General features: G+C 37.7%; 1 protein-coding gene across 1 annotated transcript in view; it reads right to left on the bottom strand.

Moving 5' to 3' along the window:
• Positions 1 to 13,181, bottom strand: part of LOC127440217 (multiple epidermal growth factor-like domains protein 9) — a 143,199-nt gene that overhangs the window by 46,981 nt on the left and 83,037 nt on the right. Inside the window, exon 3 of the mRNA XM_051696686.1 lies at positions 6,748 to 6,884. Coding sequence (XP_051552646.1) covers positions 6,748 to 6,884 — 137 coding nt within the window. The remainder of the gene's footprint in view (positions 1 to 6,747; positions 6,885 to 13,181) is intronic.

Below are 13,181 nucleotides of genomic sequence, written 5' to 3' on the forward strand. Positions count from 1 at the left end.
ATCCGAGCACTGACATCCGGTCAGCATGACACAGGCATATGCAAAACAAACCAAAACACTTCTCTTTGTAATATAAACAAAGTTTATTTATGCAGTAATATCAATTAATAATTAATACAATGCAGTCAATAAACTTCCGACTTACAACTACAAACTAAACAGTGACATGATTAGATATGGAAATAAAAATAATCCTATAACACATGAGGTGTGTGTGTGACAGTGTGTGTGTGTGTCAGTGTGGTTAGTGAGAGAGAGAGAGAGAGAGAGAGAGAGAGATGATTAAGTGACAGCCCGAAAGCTGATTTCACGATAGCTGGAGAGAAAGCAGCTGTGCTCATCACTCAGATCACTCAGAGACGTCCAGCGAGATGGAGATTGTATGGCCACAGTTTCAAGTCGGATATTACTTCCTTATGCCACGAGGTTGCACCGGAGAGCAGCAAAAAGCTACGTTTTGGACTCCCTTTGTTTGACTTTGGCGCAATTTTTATCAGTAAAATTTACGACATGGAATGTGGGGGCTTGAGTTATGTTTTTACGACTGTGTTAGGCCTGCCTTTGTTTTCTATCTGAATACATGAGGCCCAACACAAGTAACATTAAACATTTACCAAAGTATAAGTGGGATGTTGACTGATTGATAGAATTACTATTCATTGCAATGTGCATTAAGTCTCTTTAACCCTCATCCTCAACAATATTTACTGTCATTATGCTGTCTTTTCACTTTGTATTCGGAATGCACATGATTTGTTTCAGGGCAACAAGCGCCGTGTTGAACTCCATATGAAAAGCGCGTCTTGTTCTTTGTAACACATTCGATGGAAAGGAGGAGGCGAGAACTGGCTTGATAACATAAATAATATTTTAATAATAAAATAAACCAAAAGGACAAACACATAAAGGTGTCGGACAACTGTCTGTCACTCTCTTTGTCGCACTGCCGTCTCCGGTCGCCCTTATCCCTCTTCATCAGCCTAATTAGGGGCCGGGTGTGTGGAATCACGACCCGGCCCCGCCCAGCCACATTCTGCTTTTAGCGCTGGCACTGCCGATGGAAATATAATTCATCCAAATTGTCACGTAATCATTAGCTGACACTGAGAAGCTCGGCAGCAACGGGTACAAAGTTGAAATTATGTTACATTTGAGCAGAGCATCAGCAGACCCTCCATGTGGTAAAATGCTGACTTACAAAAGATGCGAAGAACTTAAGCGTTTGTTTTATTAGAGGTCCTTTCTCCAGCACAGAGAAAGTACAGTGCATCCGGAAAGTATTCACAGCGCTTCACTTTTTCCACATTTTGTTATGTTACAGCCTTATTCCAAAATGGATTAAATTAATTATTTTCCTGAAAATTCTACAAACAATACCCCATAATAACAACATGAAAGAAGTTTGTTTGAAATCTTTGCAAATTTATTAAAAATAAAAAACCACATGTACATAAGTATTCACAGCCTTTGCTCAATACTGTGTTGAAGCACCTTTGGCACCAAATACAGCCTCAAGTCTTTTTGAGTATGATGCTACAAGCTTGGCACACCAATTTTTGGGCAGTTTCTCCCATTCTTCTTTGCAGGACCTCTCAAGCTCCATCAGGTTGGATGGGGAGCATCAGTGCACAGCCATTTTCTGATCTCTCCAGAGATGTTCAATCGGGTTCAAGTCTGGGCTCTGGCTGGGCCACTCAAGGACATTCACAGAGTTGTCCCAGAGCCACTCCTTTGTTATCTTGGCTGTGTGCTTAGGGTCGTTGTCCTGTTGGAAGATGAACCTTCACCCCAGTTTGAGGTCCAGAGCGCTCTGGAGCAGGTTTTCATCAAGGATGTCTCTGTACATTGCTGCATTCATCTTTCCCTCGATCCTGACTAGTCTCCCAGTTCCTGCCGCTGAAAAACATCCCCACAGCATGATGCTGCCACCACCATGCTTCACTGTAGGGATGGTATTGGCCAGGTGATGAGCGGTGCCTGGTTTCCTCCAGACATGACGCTTGCCATTCAGGCCAAAGTGTTCAATCTTTGTTTCTCATGGTCTGAGAGTCTTTCAGGTGCCTTTTGGCAAACTTCAGGCAGGCTGTCATGTGCCTTTTACTGAGGAGTGGCTTCCGTCTGGCCACTCTACCATACATGCCTGATTGGTGGAGTGCTGCAGAGATGGTTCTTCTGGAAGGTTCTCCTCTCTCCAAAGAGAAATGCTGGAGCTCTGTCAGAGTGACCATCGGGTTCTTGGTCACCTCCCTGACTAAGGCCCTTCTCCCCCGATCACTCAGTTTGGCCAGGCGGCCAGCTCTAGGAAGAGTCCTGGTGGTTCCAAACTTCTTCCATTTACGGATGATGGAGGCCACTGTGCTCATTGGGACCTTCAATGCTGCAGAAATTTTTCTGTACCCTTCCCCAGATCTGTGCCTCGATACAATCCTGTCTCGGAGGTCTACAGACAATTCCTTGGACGTCATGGCTTGGTTTGTGCTCTGACATGCATTGTTAACTGTGGGATCTTATATAGACAGGTGTGTGCCTTTCCAAATCATGTCCAGTCAACTGAATTTACCACAGGTGGACTCCAATCAAGTTGTTGAAACATCTCAATGATGATCAGTCAAAACAGGATGCACCTGAGCTCAATTTTGAGTGTCATGGCAAAGGCTGTGAATACTTATGTACATGTGATTTTTTTCATTTTTTATTTGTAATAAATTTGCAAAGATTTCAAACAAACTTCTTTCATGTTGTCATTATGGGGTATTGTTTGTAGAATTTTAAGGAAAATAATTAATTTAATCAATTTTGGAATAAGGCTGTAACATAACAAAATGTGGAAAAAGTGAAGTGCTGTGAATACTTTCCGGATGCACTGTATGTTTGTTTGTAGTGTGTAACCAAGTGTAATGTCCCCACTGGACACATCACAAGGGTTCCGCCCTCTAACAAGTGTTCAGAACTCACACAGAGCGGAATAAAATGTCAAAATCTTATGTCAAATCGGTACATGCCTTTATCGCGATTAAGAAAAAATTAACGCATTATACATTTTAAATTAATTGCATGTGTTAAAGCCGACAGCACTAAATTTGACATTTTACGCAGTCCATGATTACTAGACAATAAAATCAAAACAATGGAAGAGACACTGATCCTGTGGGTAACTATACTGTATGCTGTAGTGAATTTATATGTAAATAATTAATTAATTTGTTTATGAATCTTGGCCGCATTCGACCACCAATATATGTAGGAAATTTGGTAGTATAAATGTACACGGGATGGGTTAAAGTGCCTGCGTACCCCCACCATTATATGTAAGGAAAACAGTATGTGTGAGCTAGGAATTAAATTAAACTGTTCTTATTCTACATTATTATGTAAGGAAATTTATAATGGAATTAGTCGCGTTCGACAACCATTACAAATTAGATAAATGACAAATAACTAGATTATTTGTCTGAATAAAATTCTCCACCATTAAAATCATAATACAACGTCTCGCTGTATCCGCTCACAATTTCTATTGTAAGGAATTAGCTTTAATAATGGTATTATGATTAATTCTCTTATTGGAGTAATATTATTCTCATGGCTTATTAAAAATAATATTACACATATTTAGGTATAGCTTTGAAGCTAAATCTTTTAAAAACAGGGATGAGATTATTTATCAAAATATACCACAGTCAAATTATCTTTGAATACAGACAAACTTTATTGCTATTGTAAACATAAAACTAATCTAACACATACAACATGAAACAGGTTGGTGAGTAGTAACAGAATGTGAAATAAATGATCAATACAGAGTAAATGAACTTTATGGAGTCTGGTGACAATGCCTTAAGAACCATTTATCCTTCTTTGAGTCTACAACGATTTGCAATCGGATTACCCAAAGTATTTAACTAATACACCAGCACTTTGAGCAAAAGTCTGGAGATGTACTTGTGTGTCGTTGCGTTTCCTTGCATTGCGTTCTTTGTGTTGCTTGATTCTTTGGCTGTTTGCTGAAAGTTCATTCCGTCGATGTTTTGGACTTCTGTTATTATTGGATAGTTATTGTCTGGATAAGAGCGAGGCCTTCTGCAAGAAGGACTCATGACTCCCGTTGGATGTCTGAACCATAGAGCAGAGAGTGAGAGGCTTCCTCTGGACTTTTGTGTCCCGAGTTTTCCTTGGACTCTACATGGCACGGAGGATTAGGAAGAAGCAAGAGAGCCGAAGAGAGGAGCCAAGCAACGGTTCCAAGAGAGGATTCCAAGAGAGCAGAAGAAGAGAGAAGCAGCACATTCTTCCTGTTTTGGAAACATTTGACCTGAAATTGGCTGCACCCCATAGGCGTCCTGAGCCAATCAGAAGTGACTTTTCAGAGTCACATGGTCGACTGGTCTGTCCTTTTCAGAGTTGATTTACGATCCTTTGTGTGCAAAATTCCCGCTCAAAAATAGTGAATGTTTAATCATGAACTTTTATATCTTGAAAGCGTTGCAAGAGACATGACATTCGTTGTCATCAACATTCTCTACGTAAACAAGCAAGCATTTACATACTAAATGTGACACTTTCATAAATATTACACATGTAACAAAACATGAAAATCCCTGATTACCAATCATATTGGTTAATTCATTGGTTTTACAACATGGATAATACATTACATGTTATGAGAACCCTGATTGTCAGTGTATTTTAACAGGTGAAGCCTTGATTAGTACAAGATTTAAAGATTATAATCATCGATTTGTTAGTTAGAAGTGATAACAAATCACTACACATTTTAAAAGGTACATCGGCTATAATCATTAATTTGTCAGTTATAAAAGTAATCACAGGTCAAAGTAATTTTCAGAATTATCTAGCAAGGCTAGGTACTGTGTACATTGTAGGTTTAAATGCATTCTGTACATTTAAGAGGGTTAACTCAGTGAAGGTACAACGTTCATGGATTCCTTCACGAGTCTCCGTTTCCTGATATGGTCGCGGATTTATGTATTTAAGGTCACAAGGTCTTACTTGGTCATTTGGTCTTACAGAGGGTTTAAGTTTGTGGAACAAAGAAGGGTTGTCCATATGGGTTAGCTCTGTCATTACAAACCCTAGTTTGAGATTAAGCAGGAATGGTAGAGACGGTCTCCTTCAGCAATTTAGGTGCCATGGATTCGTTTTTATGACTCTCTAATGGCTTGGTGGGTGCTCTCTCTGATCTGTGGAATTTGGTGTTGTGTTCATTTGATGGCTTCGTTCGTGGATAATCCTACAATGCGTTGAGTTGTACGTTCCAACGTCAACAGCACATCATGACATTCGATGATGCATGGCAGTGCTTTTCATCTGGAGGTTAAAGCGGCGCATGATGCTTGTATTGAGTGATGCGTTGAAGCGCTGACGCAATTCATATGAAAGGCACTTTACAGACAGACAGATCCTGAAAGGAGCACTGACAGCTTGTACTGTATGGTGCGAGATATACTGTTTAGGTTTAAGCTCTGCAGTGCTGTCAGTGCATGTAGCAGTAGAAAAGTGCTTATGTGTGGTTGTTTAGTCAGAGTGATGACTTGGCTCCCGGGTGTCAGCATCAACGCCAGCCTTTGGTTGCTACATTAGATGAAGTTGACAAAAAAACCTCTTTCATAATAAAGATGCACTGTTGCAATGCACTTTTCTTCCCTTTTCTAATGCTTTTACTTTTGAATCTACAATGTATAATGTGAGTCTCAATGGGGGTGAATGATTTTGATTCAGACTTCAGATTCAAATTCTCTAACAAATTATTCAGACTGATTTGTAAACCGGTGACTAAACAGAACGATTTGCTTACAAATTCGACACCACTGTGAGCAGGTATTACTTTAGTCTGTACAATAGTAATGTCTAGCTGATTTAATGTTTTAGAGCAGAGCGCAACTAGAACAATGTATATGTACTATAGAATATTTCCATTATTTTCCAGGCCTGGAAAACACAATTTTTAATTTCCCTGATCTTTCCATTATTCTGTACACTATGACCATTTTGTCTTCGAACAAGTCATTTAAAGGAGTAGTTCACCTTCAAAATTATAATTTTCTTATCATTTACTCACCCTTATGCCATTTCAAACTCATATGGCTTTCTTTCTTATGCAGAACACAAACAAAGGTTTTGTCATACATATAGTTAATCCATTCAACACAAGTTAATGGGGTCTAAAACTTCCATGTCCAAAAAGGACATGAAGGCAATTCGTGTGACTTGAGTGATTTAATCCATGTCTCTGAAACAATACAATCGGTTTTGGATGAGAAATCTGCCCATGTACAAGTGCTCTGCGCATGTGTCAAGCACGAGAAACTGTAATCATAACTTCAGAAGACATGGATTAAACCACTTAAATCATTTGGATTATCTGTATGCTGCCTTTGTCCTTTTTGAAGCTTGTAAGTGTTGGACCCTATTGACTTGCATGGTATGGATATAAACACATCAAACATCTATGCAAATATCTTCATTTGTGTTCCACATAAGAAAGAAAGTCATACAAGTTTGAGATGGTATAAGGGTGAGTAAATGATGAGAGAATTATTCTTTTTGGGTGATTCTTTTAATCTCAGTTTGTTCCAGGGGGATAAAGTGTCAACTAAATAACTTATTAGTTAGCTAGCTAAGGTGTAGTTTCTGTACATGAAGGATCATAAAATCAAGAATTACCATCCAAAGGGTTGTGTGACAATTTGTGTCTCTGTGCATCAGGTGTGGATGAGTGTGACTCACCTGATGGGTGGCAGTAGCTGCTGTGATTATTGCACTGGCATGGTTGACATCCCATGCTGCTGAAGTACGAAAAGCCAGGGTGGCAGTCATCACACTTGTCCCCGTGTACTCCCATCTTGCACATACACATGCCTGAACTGTGAGAAAATACAGAGAAATAGTTGGAGTTAGATAGACATTAAAAGATAAACAAGAGAGAAAGACTAATTGTTTTAAAAGGACAGTTTGAAGTATCCCTCAAAAGCCAGACATACTGCAGGTTAAACCCTCTTTACACATCAAAACACCAGGTTTCCTCTGAACTGCCAGAATGGCCACTCCCTTCCATCATTCACCTATTATTAGATCTGCTCTCTAAAGGCTAAAGCAACTTCTGTTATATATAATGCAGTATACTGGTGGTGTATAAATACATTGATTGATTACTTGATTGATTACTACAATAATCTTTATTCAGATAATCAATTGATGCATGATGCCAAACAATGCTTGGTCGGAAATTACAGATTTTTATAATCAATTATAATTACAACAATAAACCCAAAGTTCATTTCTTATCCAAAATACAGTACAAGTCTTTACCTACTTTTAGCTCCAAAAATCTAGCTACCAAATCCAGATCCCCAATCTCCTGGGCAGACACGTTCAATTGTCAAATTTAAGATATCTTTTTACCAAATGTAACATATCATGATGCATTGCATCAAGTAGTAAAGAATCGTAATCTAATCACTGAATCATTGTAAGAGCAAATATGTACCGTACTGTACAATATGATTACAGTTAGTCACATTTAGGAATACATTATATGAAATGATCATGGTTTATGTGGACAACAAATACCCAAATGCATTTTGTTTGCACTGGACTAAGCATTATGTGACCGTGTGAGCTGTACGTCCTGTTTGTGATCCCAAATGGCATAATGAAATGAGGATTTCAGCTGTAGACATTTTTTTTAATTCTGATTTTTTAATAATTTCATAAGCCTCCCCCAGAAAAAGAAAACATCTGTCTGCATTAATCAAGTGTGTAATTGTTTAATCAGATGTTAATCTCTCATGCAGAGCATATTCCACTTTGGGCTGCCATGGTTATAAAACTCTGTGTAGATTTTTTTATGTTAATACGCTTTCTCCTATCCCAGAGACAACTTTCAGTAAACCTTTAATAAGTTGATATCCTCGAAAAGTGTACCGTGACTCTGTGGCATTTTCTGATTTTGCACTGTATGCTTGAGCATCCTGACCAGCAAGACTCAACAACACTGACTCGATCAGTGGCATGAGATTATGGGTGGGACTACCTGCTAGTTTGACCAGTGGAAGATGGATGGCGCTTTCAGGGAAAGCTGTTTAAAAACAATGATTCTATTTGCATCTGGCATGATAAACTGCAACCAGACTTAAAACCCTGTTTTTATGAATCATTGTTTATATAAACATCTTTATTTAGCTTTTTTTGGAGCAGATTTTCTAACTCTACCTTGGGACTCACAACACTGCATATTGTAGATCTCTCCCTGCTCTATCACTCCTGGTTCCATTTATGAGATTGTGATCAGGCCTTTGATGGGCTGCATCAGATCACCAACTAATGACTAATCTTTTAAGAAAAAAGACATCCCAGAAGATATTTTTGGAAAATTCACCCAGACATGTGTTTGTTTGAATTTTATATCACACATTTGAATCATTATTATGATTTTACATTTGCAGACAAGAATATTATATAAGTAAATTTCCCTGTTAAATAATAATAAAGCAGGCCAGATCCCCTCCAGTCCCTCTTTACTTAGAAAGAGCATCTCAAAGACCTTTCAGCCAGACTCTTTGAGCTATAATCATCAGTCAATAACTTTAATGTTTGGCCTTGTAACACGTCTAGAGAGAACTGAGCTATGACTGTATCCCATCCACTTTGTATGAAGAATACAGAGAGAGAGAAGACTCATTTATGCAGCTCGCTTCTTATGTGGGCTGGTATCTGTCCTGTGAATTTCAATGGATGTAATCTGAATTCTGGAAGTTTGTCATCCCAAATGCCATAATTAAATTAGGATTTTAGCTTTAGATGCTTCTTTATTCTGATTTTGAAATGAGTAATTATTTAAAGCTGCTGGGTATAATTTTTACACTACTTTCTCCTATCTCATCTAAATGTGCAGAGTCAAACTGTACTGGACCGAGAGAAAACAACATTAAAAAAGCAGAATCACATATTACTGAACTGCACTGGCTGCAAACCTTGACCTTTTAAAAACTACAGATTTAACCCTGAGGGTGTTAGAATGTTGAGGTTTCCATGAAAACAACAACTCAGATGACTAGAAACCACCATGCTGTGATTACAGTGAAAGTCTATAATAATCACCAGGGCAACAATCCCCCACAAAAGACAAGCATTAAATTAGTGTTGTGGGCTGGACTATCTTGTTTGTATGGTGTTTTGGTGGTCTGAGATGTTTTAATATAAAATTTGATGTATTTCGATTATAACTAATGGCTAGGCTGTCTTGTATTGTGGTGTGCACATTGTTTTGATTGATCTCTGTATCTTATATCTTTAAAAAAAGAAATATAAGATACAGATATGCTCTGGCGACAGCCCTGCTTTCCTTGATGAATTCCATTTAGAACAGGCTATTAGGTTTGCTCTTATCTGTCCCGCACTGCCAATTCTTTGAGTTGTTTTCAATAAATATAGCAATATTGGCTAATATTGATTTAGTGAATGCCTGTCATGTTTTATGTTTAATCTACAATGAGCATAATGCAAGGAAATTAGGTTGCAAATATATGCCCTGTTTTGCAACGACATTTATGTATAGGGCTGCAACGAACAATTATTTTCATTCTCCTCTTCTATTACTTCTGAATGCTCTCACTGTACTGTGTTTCAGCTGTCTAAAAGCAGACTGTGAAGTTTCGAAAAACACAGTCATTCTTGAAGATATTTAGAACAAGCTTTTCAGTATCAATAAGTGCTCTTTCATGGCAGCATCTTAAATCTTGGGCAATTAATACCCCAAATAAACAAATTAATATTAAAACTAAAAGAGCTCAAACGCATGGCTAACACAAAACTCTTCAGAGCAGCACCTGCTGAAGATGTCATGAATTTCAGTCTTGCGCTCTCTCTCTCTCTCTCTCTCTCTCTCTCTCTCACACACACACACACACACACACGCACACGCACATGCACACGCACACACACACACAGTTATTTTAGGTTTTATTCACACAGAGAAAATAAGCACACCTCCCCTGGGTCATTACAGACAGGCCATAAATGAGCTTGTTCAATATAAGGGTATCTCCTGATCTACTTTAACTTAATTATATCAGAGAAATACTATGAACAATCAGTCAGCTCTCTTTCAAAACCTTAAATAAGATCTATTTCTATATTTACTTGGATGTAAAATGGACTGCTCACTGACACTATTATTGACACTGGTGTCATTCTTGATTAATAACTTTATCACTGAATGCTGTTGCCTCTATCCTGCCACAAACCCTTCTAAAAAATAAAACCCTTTCAGTTGTTGGAAATAATGACAGTGGGTAACAGACATATAGTCAAATGGTGGATGACAGCAGCTTGCTTATTTAAGATGTGCCATCATTCACTAGGATATTTCAGGGACATTTTCTTAAAAGAGAAATGCATATTTGAGCCATGTGCAGATATTTTAGCTTGTGAATATGAGAAAACGTATTATTAGTATACCCGGAATTAATTCTGGACCTTTGAAAAGGTTTGTTGAAAAGGGATGCTGTCTTGCCCCTAAAGTGAGGCGAAGCATTTGGGGAGCTAGCATAAAATTCCATTTGGTCATTAACATGTCCTGTGGGGTGACATTTTGTACTCCACCTTAAACTTTTTGAAGCAACATTTTGTTAATGGCTTTGCAATTACTGACCTCATATTAAATGGGAGACTAAATTGAGTTTTTTGTAATTTTAAATTTGTTTTGTCACACTGCAGGACCATTTAAAATAAACTACTGAAGGCAAAACAGTTATTAAAATGGCGAAAAACTTAAAAGAAATAGTGACCTAAGAAGTACACCTTCCCTCAGATTTTCACATTTTAACCTAAAATATTGACGTTGACTGAAAAAAAAAGCTCATGCATGTGCATTTAATGCGTTACCTAGCCATTTATCTCTTTTTAACTGTTTAGCCATCAGATTTGAAGCAACAAGCCACAGCCTCCAGACCACAAGCAAGAGCCAAAGGTTGTTTGTCCAATGGAAAGCAAACACCATTAACCAGCAAAAGTAAATGCCAAGTAACTTGGAGCAATGGATTCCTTAGTAGCCCTGGTATGTAACAGCCCCATCCTGATAAAAAAAAGTAGCATATTTTAAAATGCTTGTTTTCACAGGGAAAATACTGATTGGGTGGAGGGCACTGGGAGAGTGGGCTGAACAAAGACACACTGTGCTTGGAGCAGAGCTGGAGATTGTTGATAAACCCTTCTGCCTGCAGGACAGGACTGGCGAGAGTGAAAGCAGTGAGCTGTCAAAGAGACAATAGCCTTGTTTCCATCCACTTTTCACGCTATTTTGTTATCGACAAAGTGAAAATGCGTAAAAAAAATGTTGCGAAATTTGCCGTCTTCTGCCTGTTTCCATTCAAATGGCCTTTTATCGATAAATATGGTGTACGTGATGACGTCATGCCTAAAAAAACACTTTGTTGTATAAGTTTTGGTTTAGCGCAAAAGAAATCCATTTCCATACAGAAATGTGTGTTTATCGCTAATTTGCCTCCAGATGTCCTCATTTTTTATCTCTGAAGTTTTGGTAAAATGGGGAGAGTATTGAGACAATTCATTGAAATTAACCAGCTTACTGTCATTTTAATTTCACAAATAAAAGCAATCAGAAGAGGAGGAATTGCAATCAAAAGGGAGCAGCTGTCCTTCTGATAGGACCGTAATATTGGTACTGATGTTGCGCCGGTTCCGACCTGAAAGCGAATTGTCATGGCCTTTTTCAAGCTGGCAACCTGCACCAAGTAATGGGGGGAAACTTTCAGTCTTAATATAAGGACCATCAATCTATGCGTATTTGCTGTGTGAACAACTATTAAAGAAAAACTGATGCTTTGTAATATCAGGGTTTACATATGATACATTCCTGATATTCAATAGGCTATTTTGAACAATCATCTAATCTAAAGCATTGCCATCACAACTGCATTATGTCCCTCATATTTGTTCAGCAGCTTTTAACGACCAACTGAACTTGAATGTCATCTCAAATTAATTTTAGTGTCCTAATGCAATTTACATTTTCTGAAGAAGCTCAGCAAATGCAATCCGAGGTGAGGGTTAGACTTAAAATATTTAAACGTTTTAAAAGGTTCAAAAGCTAGTTTTCTGAAAGTCAACTCTGCATTGGACAAATAGTTCTGATAGTTTATAGTCTTGAAGTGTAGAAAATGTCATTCAGACAACTTTTTTCATCTACAGGGTAAGGCTAATTTAAGTTTGTGTAAAGAAAAGGCATATATAGGTCTAAAAATATTTTTAAAAAAAATGTGTTTGGTAATTTATTTATTTTTTTTATGCGTTTTTCATTTGGTAATTGATTTAATTTAATATAGGGAATTTTGCCTGCATTTTTTCAAAGGTAAGCTAAACAATAATTTGATAGAATTGGGCTATAAGTTAGTGTTCCAAAAAGCACACTGAAGCTTTTCTTTTAGTATTATGCATATACTGTATTTTTAATATAAAACATCTTTGTGCAAAGAAATTATATGTTTTTTGTATTGTGGGCAAATTCCGTGATTGCCGTCTATTATTTTGAATGGTGTGTAAAAGCAACTTTAATAAATAAATGGATGTCTACCGTGATTAAATTAATCGCAAAGAGTGGTCATTCATTTATTCTCTGTGCATTTGTCGATGTGCATGATATGAGATATTTGTGTTGGCATGCCTGGAAGTGTCATGTTTGCAGTGATCGGATCTATATGCCGTTAAGATCAATCCATAATCATGTACAATAAATTAGCTTTCAAGGATCCTACACCTTGTCGTCATGATTAACACAGGCTAACGATTGGAGTAAATTCTGTCATGTGACACTACATTTTTGCATTAATGCCAATTTTCTCGACAAAAGTGTTTCCAAACCAGATTTTCACAACATTTGAAGTATCGACATAGAGTTTATGCGCAAGAGTTAAACGGAAAAATATTATGTCAACACTTGTGAAATTTTAGTGATAATTTGCGTTTCCATCAGCTTTATTTTGATGCGCTAAAACTTTTTTCGCAAAAAATCCTTGGATGAAAACGTATTTAATGAAAGGGGTGAAAAGCAGGAAGTTATCGAAAAGACAGGATGTGATGAGTGCTCATCAAAGGGGCTCTGAGTTCTTTTAGTGCTGGTCCCTGGGTGAGTAGGTATATAC

The sequence above is a fragment of the Myxocyprinus asiaticus genome, chromosome 4 (assembly GCF_019703515.2).
Source record: "Myxocyprinus asiaticus isolate MX2 ecotype Aquarium Trade chromosome 4, UBuf_Myxa_2, whole genome shotgun sequence".
In the NCBI taxonomy this organism is placed as follows: domain Eukaryota; kingdom Metazoa; phylum Chordata; class Actinopteri; order Cypriniformes; family Catostomidae; genus Myxocyprinus; species Myxocyprinus asiaticus.